Source organism: Leptodactylus fuscus, chromosome 11 (assembly GCF_031893055.1).
Source record: "Leptodactylus fuscus isolate aLepFus1 chromosome 11, aLepFus1.hap2, whole genome shotgun sequence".
Lineage (NCBI taxonomy): Eukaryota > Metazoa > Chordata > Amphibia > Anura > Leptodactylidae > Leptodactylus > Leptodactylus fuscus.
Window position 1 is genome coordinate 6,523,810 of NC_134275.1, and position 13,274 is coordinate 6,537,083.

General features: G+C 46.8%; 1 protein-coding gene across 1 annotated transcript; it reads left to right on the forward strand.

Moving 5' to 3' along the window:
- The first annotated feature begins 3,956 nt into the window (after nt 1–3,956).
- On the forward strand, nt 3,957–11,100 carry RAP2C (RAP2C, member of RAS oncogene family). The gene is made up of 3 exons (XM_075261053.1): nt 3,957–4,381; nt 7,483–7,800; nt 10,442–11,100. The coding sequence occupies exons 1-2, from the start codon at nt 4,109–4,111 to the stop codon at nt 7,759–7,761; spliced, it is 552 nt and encodes a 183-aa protein (XP_075117154.1). The 5' UTR covers nt 3,957–4,108; the 3' UTR covers nt 7,762–7,800; nt 10,442–11,100.
- Nucleotides 11,101–13,274: the final 2,174 nt, after the last annotated feature.

Sequence of the window (13,274 nt, forward strand, 5' to 3'; positions counted from 1 at the left end):
GTAGTAGTCCTGCCCTGCTCAGGGGGTGCAGAGCCCCCCAGGACTGTGCCCCTCCCCTCACTGGTACCTCAATATTACAGGAGCCCCAGGGTCAGCAGGGATTAGGGGGCCCCCCAGGGGTTGTGTGCATGTTGTACTGGCCACAGTAGTGGCAGTGTCCATATTTTATCGCCCCCAGTGGCGGTGGCTGTGTTGCATTGCCCCTGGTGGCGTCCTCCATGTTGCATCACCCCCAGTGGCGTCCTCCATGTTGCATCGCCCCCAGTGGCGTCCTCCATGTTGCATCGCCCCCAGTGGCGTCCTCCATGTTGCATCGCCCCCAGTGGCGTCCTCCATGTTGCATCGCCCCCAGTGGCGTTCTCCATGTTGCATCGCCCCCAGTGGCGTTCTCCATGTTGCATCGCCCCCAGTGGCGTTCTCCATGTTGCATCGCCCCCAGTGGCGTTCTCCATGTTGCATCGCCCCCAGTGGCGTTCTCCATGTTGCATCGCCCCCAGTGGCGTTCTCCATGTTGCATCGCCCCCAGTGGCGTTCTCCATGTTGCATCGCCCCCAGTGGCGTTCTCCATGTTGCATCGCCCCCAGTGGCGTTCTCCATGTTGCATCGCCCCCAGTGGCGTTCTCCATGTTGCATCGCCCCCAGTGGCGTTCTCCATGTTGCATCGCCCCCAGTGGCGTTCTCCATGTTGCATCGCCCCCAGTGGCGTTCTCCATGTTGCATCGCCCCCAGTGGCGTCCTCCATGTTGCATCGCCCCCAGTGGCGTCCTCCATGTTGCATCGCCCCCAGTGGCGTCCTCCATGTTGCATCGCCCCCAGTGGCGTCCTCCATGTTGCATCGCCCCCAGTGGCGTCCTCCGTGTTGCATCGCCCCCCGGTGGCGTTCTCCGTGTTGCATCGCCCCCGGTGGCGTTCTCCGTGTTGCATCGCCCCCAGTGCATGCATATAATATATATACCATAGTACAGTGGAGCCAGGCTATATTCTCCATATAAATATTGGGGTACACTGCCCAGCCCATAAGGTTTATCTGTATCGCACTTAAAGCAGGTGGTGTGACTGGAGAGTACCCCTTTACTAGGTCTGTATTATGGGGGTAACTAATGGCTTCCGGTCCTGATACAAACATTAGACTTGCACCCCCCTCACAGCCGCCAGCTGCTTCCTGTTCATATATTTTTTGCAGCATTTACATTTATTTCTCTATCTGGTCCCCGACCACCATGGAGACTTGTCCATAACATGTCAGTGTACACAAGCTTCCCCTCCCCCGTCAGTGGCCCTCATATCGTAACGCTGTCCTCTTCTGCACTTTTCTCCTCCACGACTATATGCTATGGACCAAATGCTATTTTTACCATGAAACATTATCTTCTCTCCTTTCTGACAGTGGCAGGCTGTGTATCCTAAATCTCCTTACTCCAGTGCTCCAGAGGGCAGGGGTGATAATGTAAGATGCATAGACTGCCAGCCATCAGAGGAATCAAAAAGGAGATCACAGACGTGTACCCAGCCACGGTCTGACCACTCGGTGACTCCTGAGCCCACTGTCCCCCTATAGTGACCCCAGTGGTTGTACTGTATAATGAATGAGGTCTCATTGCAACCCCTGACTAAATGTGCAAAACAACAATAGCAAACAAATTGGATGTTTGTTGCTGTGTTGGCCGCAGGTTATATATGTATTTACAGTTATAGACTGCAGTGCAAGTTGTGTGTTTACAGGCGTGTGCTCAGACTCAGTGGTGTGAATATGGCCTAAATACTGGAAAGTGTCTGTTCTGTTATATATGATACTGTACGTACCCTATCCACAGGAGAGAGGGAGAGTTGTCGGATTGCTGGGGTCTCTGGAGAATAGGGAGCGGACCATACGCCGTGCCTTCTCCTTGCATATGGAGTGCTATGGGGGACACCAGGGCTGCAATCTTCAGGGTTTTTTTGTTTTTTTCCAAAAACTGCATGCAAAAACCTAAACATGCAGGGTCTGCGCACCCATCAATGCCATGTGCATGGATGCAGAGCCAAATTTTGTGTTTACATGGCGGCCGTGAGTGTCTCACATCTGACACTAACAAGTCAGCCGTCCTACAATGAAAAATCAAGTTGCATCTTGAGCACTTCCTTGTCTATAGCAAGTCTGCTGCACCAGTTTGTAAAAATCCGGAATAGGAATTGACTTGCTGTGGTTTTTTTAAGATCCATCCTATAGGTCAGTCTCTGCGGCCCTCACCTGATATTTACGTCCTGTACATGCGCCACACTGTATTCTGCTGTGGAGTATATCTGCACGAGTCCCTTGGCGGTATGCTATATTACATGGCGTAGTGATAAGACTATGTTCACAGCAAAGGTCAGATTCCTGTGACCCCAATGTGAATGAAATCTACATAAAGCTGCTGGGTCTAGTGGTGTGTACGCAGGATCTGTATAATGTGTTGTCTGATGTCCACCAGCAGATCCTTGTTCTCTGCTCCGGCTGTCGCTTCCTCTTTCTCTTTGCTGACTTTGCCTTCAAGGTTTATCCGTGTAGCCGAAATATGTGGCAATTGGTTTAAGCTGTTTGGGTAAAGGTCAGCCGGGCGAGGGCTCAGCATTTCCGGAGTCTGTCCTGTTAATTTGCATGAAATGGGATATCATTACACACGGAACCTGGTTGACCTCATTGACTATAATGGAGTCTGTTGTTTTAAAACTGAAACCAGGGGAGGAAAGTTTTTTTGGGGTGGACATGGCAATGGAGTCCGCCACGGAGGTTCTGACACGTGGACATAGTCTTACCAAGCATGAATGCACACGGGGGTAAACATTGGGAGGACCTAACCCCTTTTTAGAATCCCAACCCTGTTCCTAAGTAAGCTATAGGGGTAACGTAACGGGGTTGTCTGGGTTCTTGGTTTGGCAGAAGTGATCGCTGCGGCCTAAGGAAAGGACAAGGTGACTTGTGTGAGTGACATCCTGGTTTCTTTACCTAGGCCACAGATTGGTCTCAGCGGTCATGTGTGGTGGGGACTTAGGACAAAACAAGGACCAAACTGGTGGGAGATACCCGGAGCACTGCGGACAGCTAGATATGACTTTTATAGGTTTGGTAGCTCCACGTCCAAAGTTGGTGCAACAACCAGACAAGGCCACTCGACCCCTGTTCTCAGAATCGGTGGTGGTCCCAGCTACACTTTATCCTTTGACAATGGGTAACTTGTTACTAAATAACCCTTTAAATATTGGTGACTTATCCTTGGATGGGGCTGAGCTGCAGGACCAAGCACAGGCACTATACAATGGATGACCTTGTACTTGGCTGATCTCCATGGCTGATCCTGGGGGTAGCGGGTGTCGATCCCTCAGTATCTTCTATAGATGGCCTATCCAAAGGCTTTGTGCCCTTGCTCTATAACAGAAGATAAAAGTTCCTACAAATCTATATGGCAGAGCCTTAGCTGTCATGTAAAGCTGGTGTGAGGCACCGCAGTCTCCACCAAAAACCAACGTGCCCTTATCTATAGACCAGGGGTAGGGAACCTTTGGCTCTCCAGCTGCTGTGAAACTACAACTCCCAGCATGCTCCATTCACTTCCATGGGAGTTCCAAGAACAGCAGAGCCAGTATGCATGCTGGGAGTTGTAGTTTTGCAACAGCTGGAGATCCAAGGTTCCCTACCCCTGGTATAGACCCTTAGACTTGTAAGACATTGATGTGTATGACCCATATGAAGAGAGACCCCTGTTCATGCAGAGCAGGGTGCGGCAATAAGATAAGATAATCCTTTAAGATAATGCTGCATTTATCTCATATTGGGTCTTGTAGGGGGGTTTCTTCCCTATTTCTGATCTCGAGACGCCTGCTGTGATTTTGGTTGCTGACCTTCTAACTTGTTCTTTTCTTTATTTCCATGAAGTGACCACTGGAATCCGGAGGGACCCCTGAAGCTGCTCCTCTCCTGGTGCTCCTGGACAGACAAGCTCAGGTCTTCTCCGCCCTGACAGATCCATCTCCAGAAGACTCTTCATCGTACAGGAGGATATGACCACCTTCAATCTCCATCCAGCACACTAGCGCCCCCCTAGCCCCGTTGTGACGTAGTGCATGAGCAGTTTGCCTCTCTGGGTCCATGAGGGAATATAAAGTGGTGGTGTTGGGCAGCGGAGGGGTTGGGAAATCGGCCCTGACTGTACAGTTTGTGACGGGCACCTTCATTGAGAAGTATGACCCCACCATTGAGGATTTCTACCGCAAGGAGATTGAGGTGGACTCTTCACCGTCTGTGCTGGAGATCCTGGACACCGCCGGCACAGAGCAGTTTGCCTCCATGAGGGATTTGTACATTAAGAACGGGCAGGGCTTCATCTTGGTCTATAGTTTGGTCAATCAGCAATCATTCCAGGTGAGTGCACATGATCCAGACACGGCCACATCTTCTACAAGACGTCTTATCTCGGGATGTTAGTGCTTAGACACTTACTGCAGAGGACATGGGGACAGTAGACGTCTGAAAATTGTCATTATTGTGTGAACTTTTTATTCTATGGTGAAAAGTTTGGGTTCACTTTTCCAATAGTCATCTCAAGACCTAAGTGTAAGTGCACCTGTGCCAAAGGTATACACCAAGAAACCTGCTGGCTTATACCTTAATGTAGCTTCCATCTGGGGGGTATATACATGCACACCTTCTTTTCCATTGGACCTGTAAGTCCTAAATATACACGCCCAATGACCGGCTCAGGCGCAGTGTTTACAGAGCCTTAAAGGGAGTTATCTACCTTGTTTAAAATGGATGACCTGACCTTAAAGGGGTTTCCATCCGAGAGTTTCACCTGCTCTTCTGTCTCCTCTCCCCACTACTTCCTGTTGGTTGGTGGGTGGCTTATCCTGCACGCTGTAATCATTGGATTTCCATGCAGAGATAAGAGGCTCTGATCTACGCCTTGTCAGGGCTCTGCAGCTCAATACACTTTGCAGAGCTGACTGCTCCCTTAGCCATCAGTCACAATGCAGAGAAGAGGACAGAGCTGGCTAAGCACAGGGACTGATGTCACTAGCGTGGCCACTGCCGCTGGACAGCAGTAGTGGTCTGAAACCTGCGTTGGTGACAGCCAACCAGTGCAGGAATGGAGGGAGGATGCATGTAAGTATCGGTGCACTTCCCAAATACTTGCATTACGTTTTATGATCCTGGACAACCCCTTTAAGCTACGAGCGTAAATATGATCCTGCAGATGAGACGGTCTCTTTGGGAATCCCAGATGCTGCAAGTGCAGGGCTGAAGAAAACGGCTGATCTGTGCGGGTCCCAGCAGTCCGACCCCCACGAATCTAACAGTATCTTAATGACAGGCCATCGATTTTGGAAAGGTGGATAATCCCTTTAAGTCTTGTTGAAAATTTAAGCCACTTTCTACTATATATGAGCATCGCCTGATAGGTCAAAATAACACACACTGCTGCAGGATTTCTTCCAGGTCTGTTTGCTCATGGAGAAAGTCTTCCTAAGCTTTATATCGGGCACCTACACGAAGGCTTTGTATGTGTGATCGTAGCGTTTGTACTCGGGCTGAAGCTTTAATAACCAAATTGTATTTCCGCATTATTATGAAACCACGAATGTGACGTTCGCTCTAACACTGGAATCTGTGTTATGGATTTCTATGAATCATTATGTTGTGCAAGGCCGACGACGTGCAGTCATATGAGCAAAGCGGCAAAAGTTCATTTTGGCTTTATAATTTGGAAAAAGAAAAATTAAAGGGATATTCCTATCTCAAGTAGTTGCAAATATAAGTTGAAGAACACTTATATAGGACAGACCGCAGTTTTGGGTGCAGGGGGCCTTAGGTTCTTGGGAGCATGCCCAGTATGGCCCTGCCTCGTCACCCTGTTTTGTGCAAGTGAATAGGATGGATCGCAGACTAGCCCTGGGGCCGTACCATGCTGCTGCACTTGAAAAGACAGGGAGAGTCACTTAGACAGAGCACTGTGCAAAACTTTTAGGCACGTGTGGTAAGACAAACTGTGCTGCAGCGTAAGAATGCCTTGGAAAATAGAAGTGTCCTTGTCTAGCAAAGTACAAAGTGAAGAAATGAGAAATCTAAATTAATATTTGGTGTGACCTTTGCCCTTTGGAGTCCTGGAAGTGATGAAATAGCCCCCACAGAGCCCTGATCTCAACATCATCATCCAGTCTGTCTGGGAGTACAGGGAGGGACAGAAGGATTGGAGCAAGATCTGTGCTTCGGTCTCCAAGATGGCGGGAACAACTTCCCTGCCGAGTTCCTTCAAAAATTGTCTGCAAGTACCGAGAAGAAGTGAAGGAGGGCAAAGTGCAAAGGTCACACCAAATATCGATGGAATTTACATTTCCCTTTACTTGTATTAATTGACAACGATAGACTATTAACCCTTCTATGTCTGAAAGGGTTCTTATTGCACAGTACTGTATACAGATGTATATCCTGCATTTACTAATATGGCTGGCAGGGGTTGCACATCATTTTATTGGTTGGTACAATTTAATGGACACGGGGATGGAGAAGATGTATGTAATCCTTGGTGAGGGGATTGATAGGGATCGAGCTGAGCAACGGTCACACATGCGCCCTTTTTTTCAGGGACTCCTTCATGTTCCGTCAAGGGCCCCTTGTGGTCAGACATTATTTATTCTGGGGATATGTAACAAAGCTTTTTATCGTATAACCTCTGTAATGGGGCAGTCAGAGACGTTATTGAACGCCCCACGTCTCCAGCCAGGTTCAGAAACCATTGTCGGCTCCCCTTTGTTTCCTATATGACACAGCCATAACAATGATAACACCCTGAGCGTTCCAGCCATAAGGGTTGTAGCACCTTGTTTTCTTGTGAACCTTTCATTTCCTTAATTTGCTGGGTTTGGCCGTGACGCCTGTGACGCTCCTGCAGCCTTCAAACAGATGAAATCCAGAGATGATTTAGTGAAGACGTGACTTTATAGCGCCGAGGCTCGTCTTCTCTTCTGTAATGCTAATTCTTAGGGGTGGAAGTAAACGTGACCTTGTATAGGACACGGGAGAGTCTGTAGGGTTGTGAGGTCTAAATAAAGGGATGTTGACATGGGATGACCTAACATGTCTCGTGTTTACTGCATTAATATTCCTCGGAGATGGGGCCGCACGTTGGTAAAGTTACCCGTATAGATAGGATTAAAGGGGTTGCCCATCTGTAGGGGTTAGACACCCAGCACCCCCAACAATCAGCTGATCAAAGCGCAGGCTCCATTCACTGTAAAGCGACACTGGTTACGATTGCTCGGCTCCTATTCTGGTCTGTCCACTATAGTTTTACCATTTGCACCTGCTGTGAACTGACTTGACCTATGCACAGGTCAAAAAGCTGGAGTGCCCCTTTAAAGTCTGTGGGATCAGCAGCCTCACAACACTGTAGTACATAGATATTCTGTAGTCGTCCATTAAGGTTGTGCAATCTGTAACTTCTGACTTCTTCTCTTTTCCACCAGGATATAAAGCCGATGCGGGACCAAATAGTCAGAGTCAAGAGGTATGAAAAAGTCCCTCTTATTTTAGTCGGGAACAAGGTCGACCTGGAATCCGAACGAGAAGTTATGTCTACAGAGGGCCGCTCTCTGGCTCAGGAGTGGGGCTGTCCGTTTATGGAGACGTCGGCCAAGAGCAAGACAATGGTGGACGAACTGTTTGCAGAGATCGTCAGGCAAATGAACTATGCCTCATTGCCTGAGAAACAGGATCAGTGTTGTACAACGTGCACCGTTCAATGAGAAACTCAGAGGGACCTCACACATGGCCATAAAGAGCAGGTGGGTCTGGAGAGCGTTGCTTTTTGGTGGTCCGTAACCTTACTGTATATCTGTGGTCAGTAGGTGACAGATGGAAAAACAAGGATCGTGCATAATGTGAGAGTAAGTTCAGACGTAACGGATTTGCTGCAGGTAAATGTGCAGCACCAAGTGTCAGAATGGTTTATCTTCCTCCATAGTCTCCTGTTGTAGGGCCGGCTAGTGAACAGACACTTCATGTCAGAGTGCAAACTGGCTGAGAAATTCACCTTTGACTCCATATGCAAGTGATCTGTTGGGTACTTGGGGTGAGGTCCCATCTGCTGGAGCATCGTCTCCTCTGTGGTCACCACCCAGTCATGTCCCTAAAACAGACTGACCCGTCCCATGGGCCGTTATTTGCAGTGACCATGAATGAATACGGAGCTCCAGCAGGTGCGGCCTACTCCTGAATGCTGCATTTGTCCACATTGACACAAGTAGGGAACGGTGTGTGCTTTATGTTCCCGGGCCTTCTAGGATGACGTGTCAACCCGTGCTATTGCCTGGCAGGGGGTTGGAAGATACTCGGCCTCCCCTGCTAATGCTTCAGGTCTCCGTCATGTGAGACTAGATGGGAACACATCAGGGAGCTGGAGCGCTGAGCACAAGGACTTCAGCACCCTGACGTGCTCTACAAACTGAGAATGGGGGAGACCTGGGACCTGGAAGGAATGCACAACCCTTGTCTGTAAAATCACATCCATGTGGCTGGTACGTTGTGGTCTTTCCATGTGCAAATCTGCAGCATTTCTGTGGACGTGAGTGCAGTCGGGCTGAGGTGTGCGCTTCTTCCATGACTCGTGTGCTGTGGGTGCAAAGTCAGACGTGTGTCTTTGAGCCTTGGAATCAGAGTGCCCCTGACGCAGTTGAGTTTGGAAGAGGCGATGGAAGGTCACTATCAGCATAATAATATCTATAGCATTTTTATCTTATTTTTGTGTCCCTTTAAAATCCTACCCCGACCCCATTTTGCCTCCTCTAATTATACATTGGGGTGTGAATAGATCCCAAGGTATAAACTTGCAGATGAGCGCCGGCGTGGGTTTTTTTTTCACACTAGCTGCGTCTCCCTTCTGGGCGCACTATAATTTTAGGGTGTAGATCATTTTCCAGAACTCCCGCTCCTCAGGGGATGTCTCTCTCCAGGCTCGGCCTCCTTTACACTCAAGATGGGGAAATGGACCCCTCTCTCTGTCAATGAAGATCCTAAACTGGGGACCCCCAACTATTTGATCTTGGGGTTGCTAAACTAGACAACCCCTTTAAGAAATCCCTCTCCTCTCCTGTAATGTCATCCTGACAATGGGAGAGGTAGCGAGCCGCATGTACGGCCATCTGATTATTCCTTCCGGCCCTTTTATTGCAGACCCTCACCTTGTTTTCTTACATAAGCTCTGTTTTTAGGATTGCCATAGAGCTAGAAATCCGCTGGCAGCGAGTTGTTCCTCTCTGTTAGCACTTTCGATCCCTCTGTAAACACTCCTGGTCAGACTGGCAAAGCATGCCTGTCACTATGGAGAGCAATAAGATGGTTGCCAAATAGGGAATTGGTTGCCAACATTTACAATGCTATTGAGATTTGCACTTTCACTTGATAGTGATTCCTTCTGATTCTAGCCATATGCATGCTTGGCTGTGACTGGGGGGAGGGGGATAAGCCGCTGCTGACATCTCTGGGGGTGACTTATCACGAGACCCGATCCTTATCTCCCCCAATACCCAACATTCACTGCGATTGGGCTGCTGGGAATTGTAGTCCTTGCAGCCCCATAGAAGGGAATAGAGCATCGGCCACGCAATGTACGGTCGCTACATCCGAGGGGGGGGGAATGTTCTCTTGATCGCCAGAGGACCCAGCAATCTAGTACTTGTCCTATTGAGAGGGGAGACATGTCTTTTGTGTTTGGCCAGGTTTATCTATAATGGCCGCATGTCTATACCAGGACCTCCAGGGTCCCCCGGCTTTTATGGGTCATCAGTTTGGGAGCTGCTTATAAAGAACACCCAACAGATACGTAAATATCCCACAAAGAATGAAGGGCGTGGTAGTGATATTTGTGGATCTGGTGCTCGCCCAGTTTTAGTGCTCCAGTATAACCAGTTTCTCCGGAGCTGCTCCTTACATGTCGTGTTATTCTCTGTCACTCGTGGCCTTACAAGGTGGCGGCTGCTTCCTAAAGGTCCCTGTTAGAGATGAGTGAGTAGTATTTGATCGATTATCTCGCCGCCATAGGAATGCGTGTAAGCGGCCAAACCCCTTGGTGTTCGGCCGCTTACACGCATTCCTATGGCGGCGAGATATTCCATCGAATACTACTCGCTCTCCTCTAGTCCCTCAATTTATGTCCAGTGGTGTATGAAGACGTCTTTACCTTATGACTGAAGTTTAGCAAGTTCTAGTTTGATGCTGCGTAACCCCCGAGTATCGTGATCTATAAAGTAGGAGTGAGTTTCGTCGGCCGTACATGAAGGATTGTCCATGGCCGTTTCCTGAACCTCACGGTTGGTTTGGTGGGATTTATTCTGCGATCACTGCTATAACCAGCGTACCGCATGTGAATGAGATGTAACAAGCGCGGCGACCGATCGCTTTGGTGTAACGCTCTTTCTCTCTTTGCAGATAACTCAGAGGAAATTTGCACAGCTTCGGCTTTTGAAGACTTTACAGCCCAGGTTGCAGTTCTGAGCCTTGATAAACCCGTCTGCACAACAGCACATTTGCCATACGTGTCATCGACCGCTCGGAGACGGCGTGCCGCTCGCACGCTCACTCGCCATCAGCAGCTGTGCTTAGCACGTTTACCATAAGTTAAAAAGAAAAAAAACGAAAAAAAAAAAACCTTCTTTTCCTTCTCCTTTTCTAGTCTCCTAAGTTCCTATTAACAGCTAATATGCAACCGTTCCGTCTCGGTTTTATTTTTTTGTTTTTATTTTTTTTTAATTTTAATCGGTATAGTTAATCATTTTCCGAAACTTGTATTTATTAAATACTTAAACTCAGTATTACCTACTTAATGCCTTTTTAAAAGACAGTTTTAACAGAGGATAACTTTGAGCCTTAATCGAATGGTTAATTTCGGTAGGTTACCTCCAGTCTGCTCTTAACCCCTTTGGGGCCGGCAATGGCGTCGTTGAACCTTTCGTTGCCCGCTTCTCTTGCGATGAAGGCGTTCATACACTTTTTTTTTTTTTTTTTTTTTTTACGTTGGCTTGTATATGCTTTTGAGATTATGTTTACGATTTTTTTTCACGATATCAAGTGAAGCTGCTTGAAACTACATTGGACCTTTTGGGGTAAATTTTTTTATTTTTTTTTTTTTTTTATTTTTTTTTTTTTAAATAATAATATAAAATTTCCTATTGGGTCCAGACTATGTTGGAAGCTGAGCAAGCGGATGAACAAAGTACTTGCTGTCTTCTGTTATATTAGCAGATGATTTTGGACAAAGTGTTGACTCCTCCTTAACCATACGAGAAAAAATCTTTTAAAAATGCCCTACTTTGGTGTTTCGGTGTTAGTGACCTGAGTAGTGGTTTGGCTTTTGTGGGCCCAATGGTTAGGACTCAATGTATCCTGTGTGTATATTTTTTTTCTATTTTTTTTTTTTTTTTTTTTGTATTCCCCCCCCCCCCCCCCCCCCCCCCCCCCCCCCCCTATTCGTTGACCACTTCTTTTTTTTTTTTCCTGTGTGTTTCTAATACTACCCAGCTTCAGGCAACTTTTCCCTATTTTTCCCACCTGTGCACAAGTCTAATACAAATAAAATGATTTTATGTTTTCTAGTTTATTATAGTTGTGTTTTTGAATACACTTTTTTTTTTTTTTTTAATTTCATTAAAAAATTTTAATTTCTGCTGTCACTCTCACACTCCACTGTAACTTGGACACGTTTCACTCCAGAGATTAGCCAAATGTGCTTTAAACAGCCAAAGCCTTTATGGTATTTACCACCTTTTTTTTTTTTTTTTTTTTTTTTTTTTTTTCTTTTAAATTTTTTTTTTGTTTTGTTTTGTTTGCAGACTACTTGAACATAAAAACCTACAATCGATATTGACAAAAACTATATTTTTAAGTACGATTTACACCTCCACCATTCGGTTATTGATATGTAGCTATTCCTTGTGGGGTCGGGTGTTTGGGGAATCTTTTTTGTAAATTTTATTCTAAAATAAAGATCTGGCCTTTTTATTTTTTTTTTCCCCATAATTGTCACTTTATTGCCAAAAATGTTGGCACCGTGTGTTGGTGAATTATGGTTAAGTTGGGGTAAATAAAGAGGGGGGAGGGTCTGCACATTTTGCCGCTGTTCATTAACTTCATGACTTCTGTTTATAACTAGAGATGAGCGAATAGTATTCGAAACTCTAGTTCCGAATACTCGCCCCATAGGGATGAATGGAAGCGGCCGGCGCTTAACCCCTTGCTGTTCGGCCGCTCCCATTCATTCCTATGGGAGCGAGATATTCGATACAATGTTTCAAATACTATTCCAATCAACTCTATTTATAACCAAATTATAATGGTTATTCTGGATTCAGTTTGAGCTGACACGGGCAGAACCTAAAAAAATAAAAACTTCTTTGGTTATTGATGCCAAAAAATGACACAAAAAATACTGGAACCAGGCTCAGCGCACAAGTGTGAACACCGCCTTTAACTTTGTTCAGTATAATTTTCCATTTTGTCATCTACTTGAATGTGAATTGCTGATGGGCATTGACTTCCCTTAGTAGTGGGGCAGCTTTTTTGTATTGTGGTGCTATTGGATGCATTTCTCAGCTGGACGGCCCCGGTGCATTACAGTCTCTCCCTAGTCGGACTACCCTTTTGTTCTACATTTTGTTTTTACTTCCAGATTTTGCACTGTACCCCTAACGTGTGCCAGGAATACACTAAAAAAAAGTTCTTCAGGATTATTTTACAAAATTGTACCACTATAGTCCATGGACTGTCTAGTATCTGAGTCCAGCCTTAGTCGTAAGAGTCTGAGCTAAAGGGTCAAGGTAGCAAAAAATATCTAAATGCGGCATATGATAGGAGAGAAGTTATCGGCAGAGTTCACACGGGGTATTTTGGTCAGGATTCGCCTCGAAATCCTGACCAAAAAGATGGCTCCGATTGAAATCAATAGGAGCCATCCAGGTGTGTTTGTTTTTGGTTTTCTTTTCTTCTTTCCCAGGAGCCTCACAATTCGTCCTGAAGACACTCCCTCTTACCGACTAAGTCCATTCATTGGGCCTAATCCGGAGCGGAGTGCGTGACTGGATGCCGGTGCAGTGTACCAGCATTCAGTCCCGGCTATCCGTCTTTTGGACCGGAATCTGAGGTTTCGGTCCAAAAAACCCCGTGTGAACTTACCCTTTTAGGTTTAAATCGTTCCCGGACTCCTAAGAGACACTGGGAGTCCTGCTCGTCCCACCCACTCCATGATTGACAGCCTTCTGTGTACACA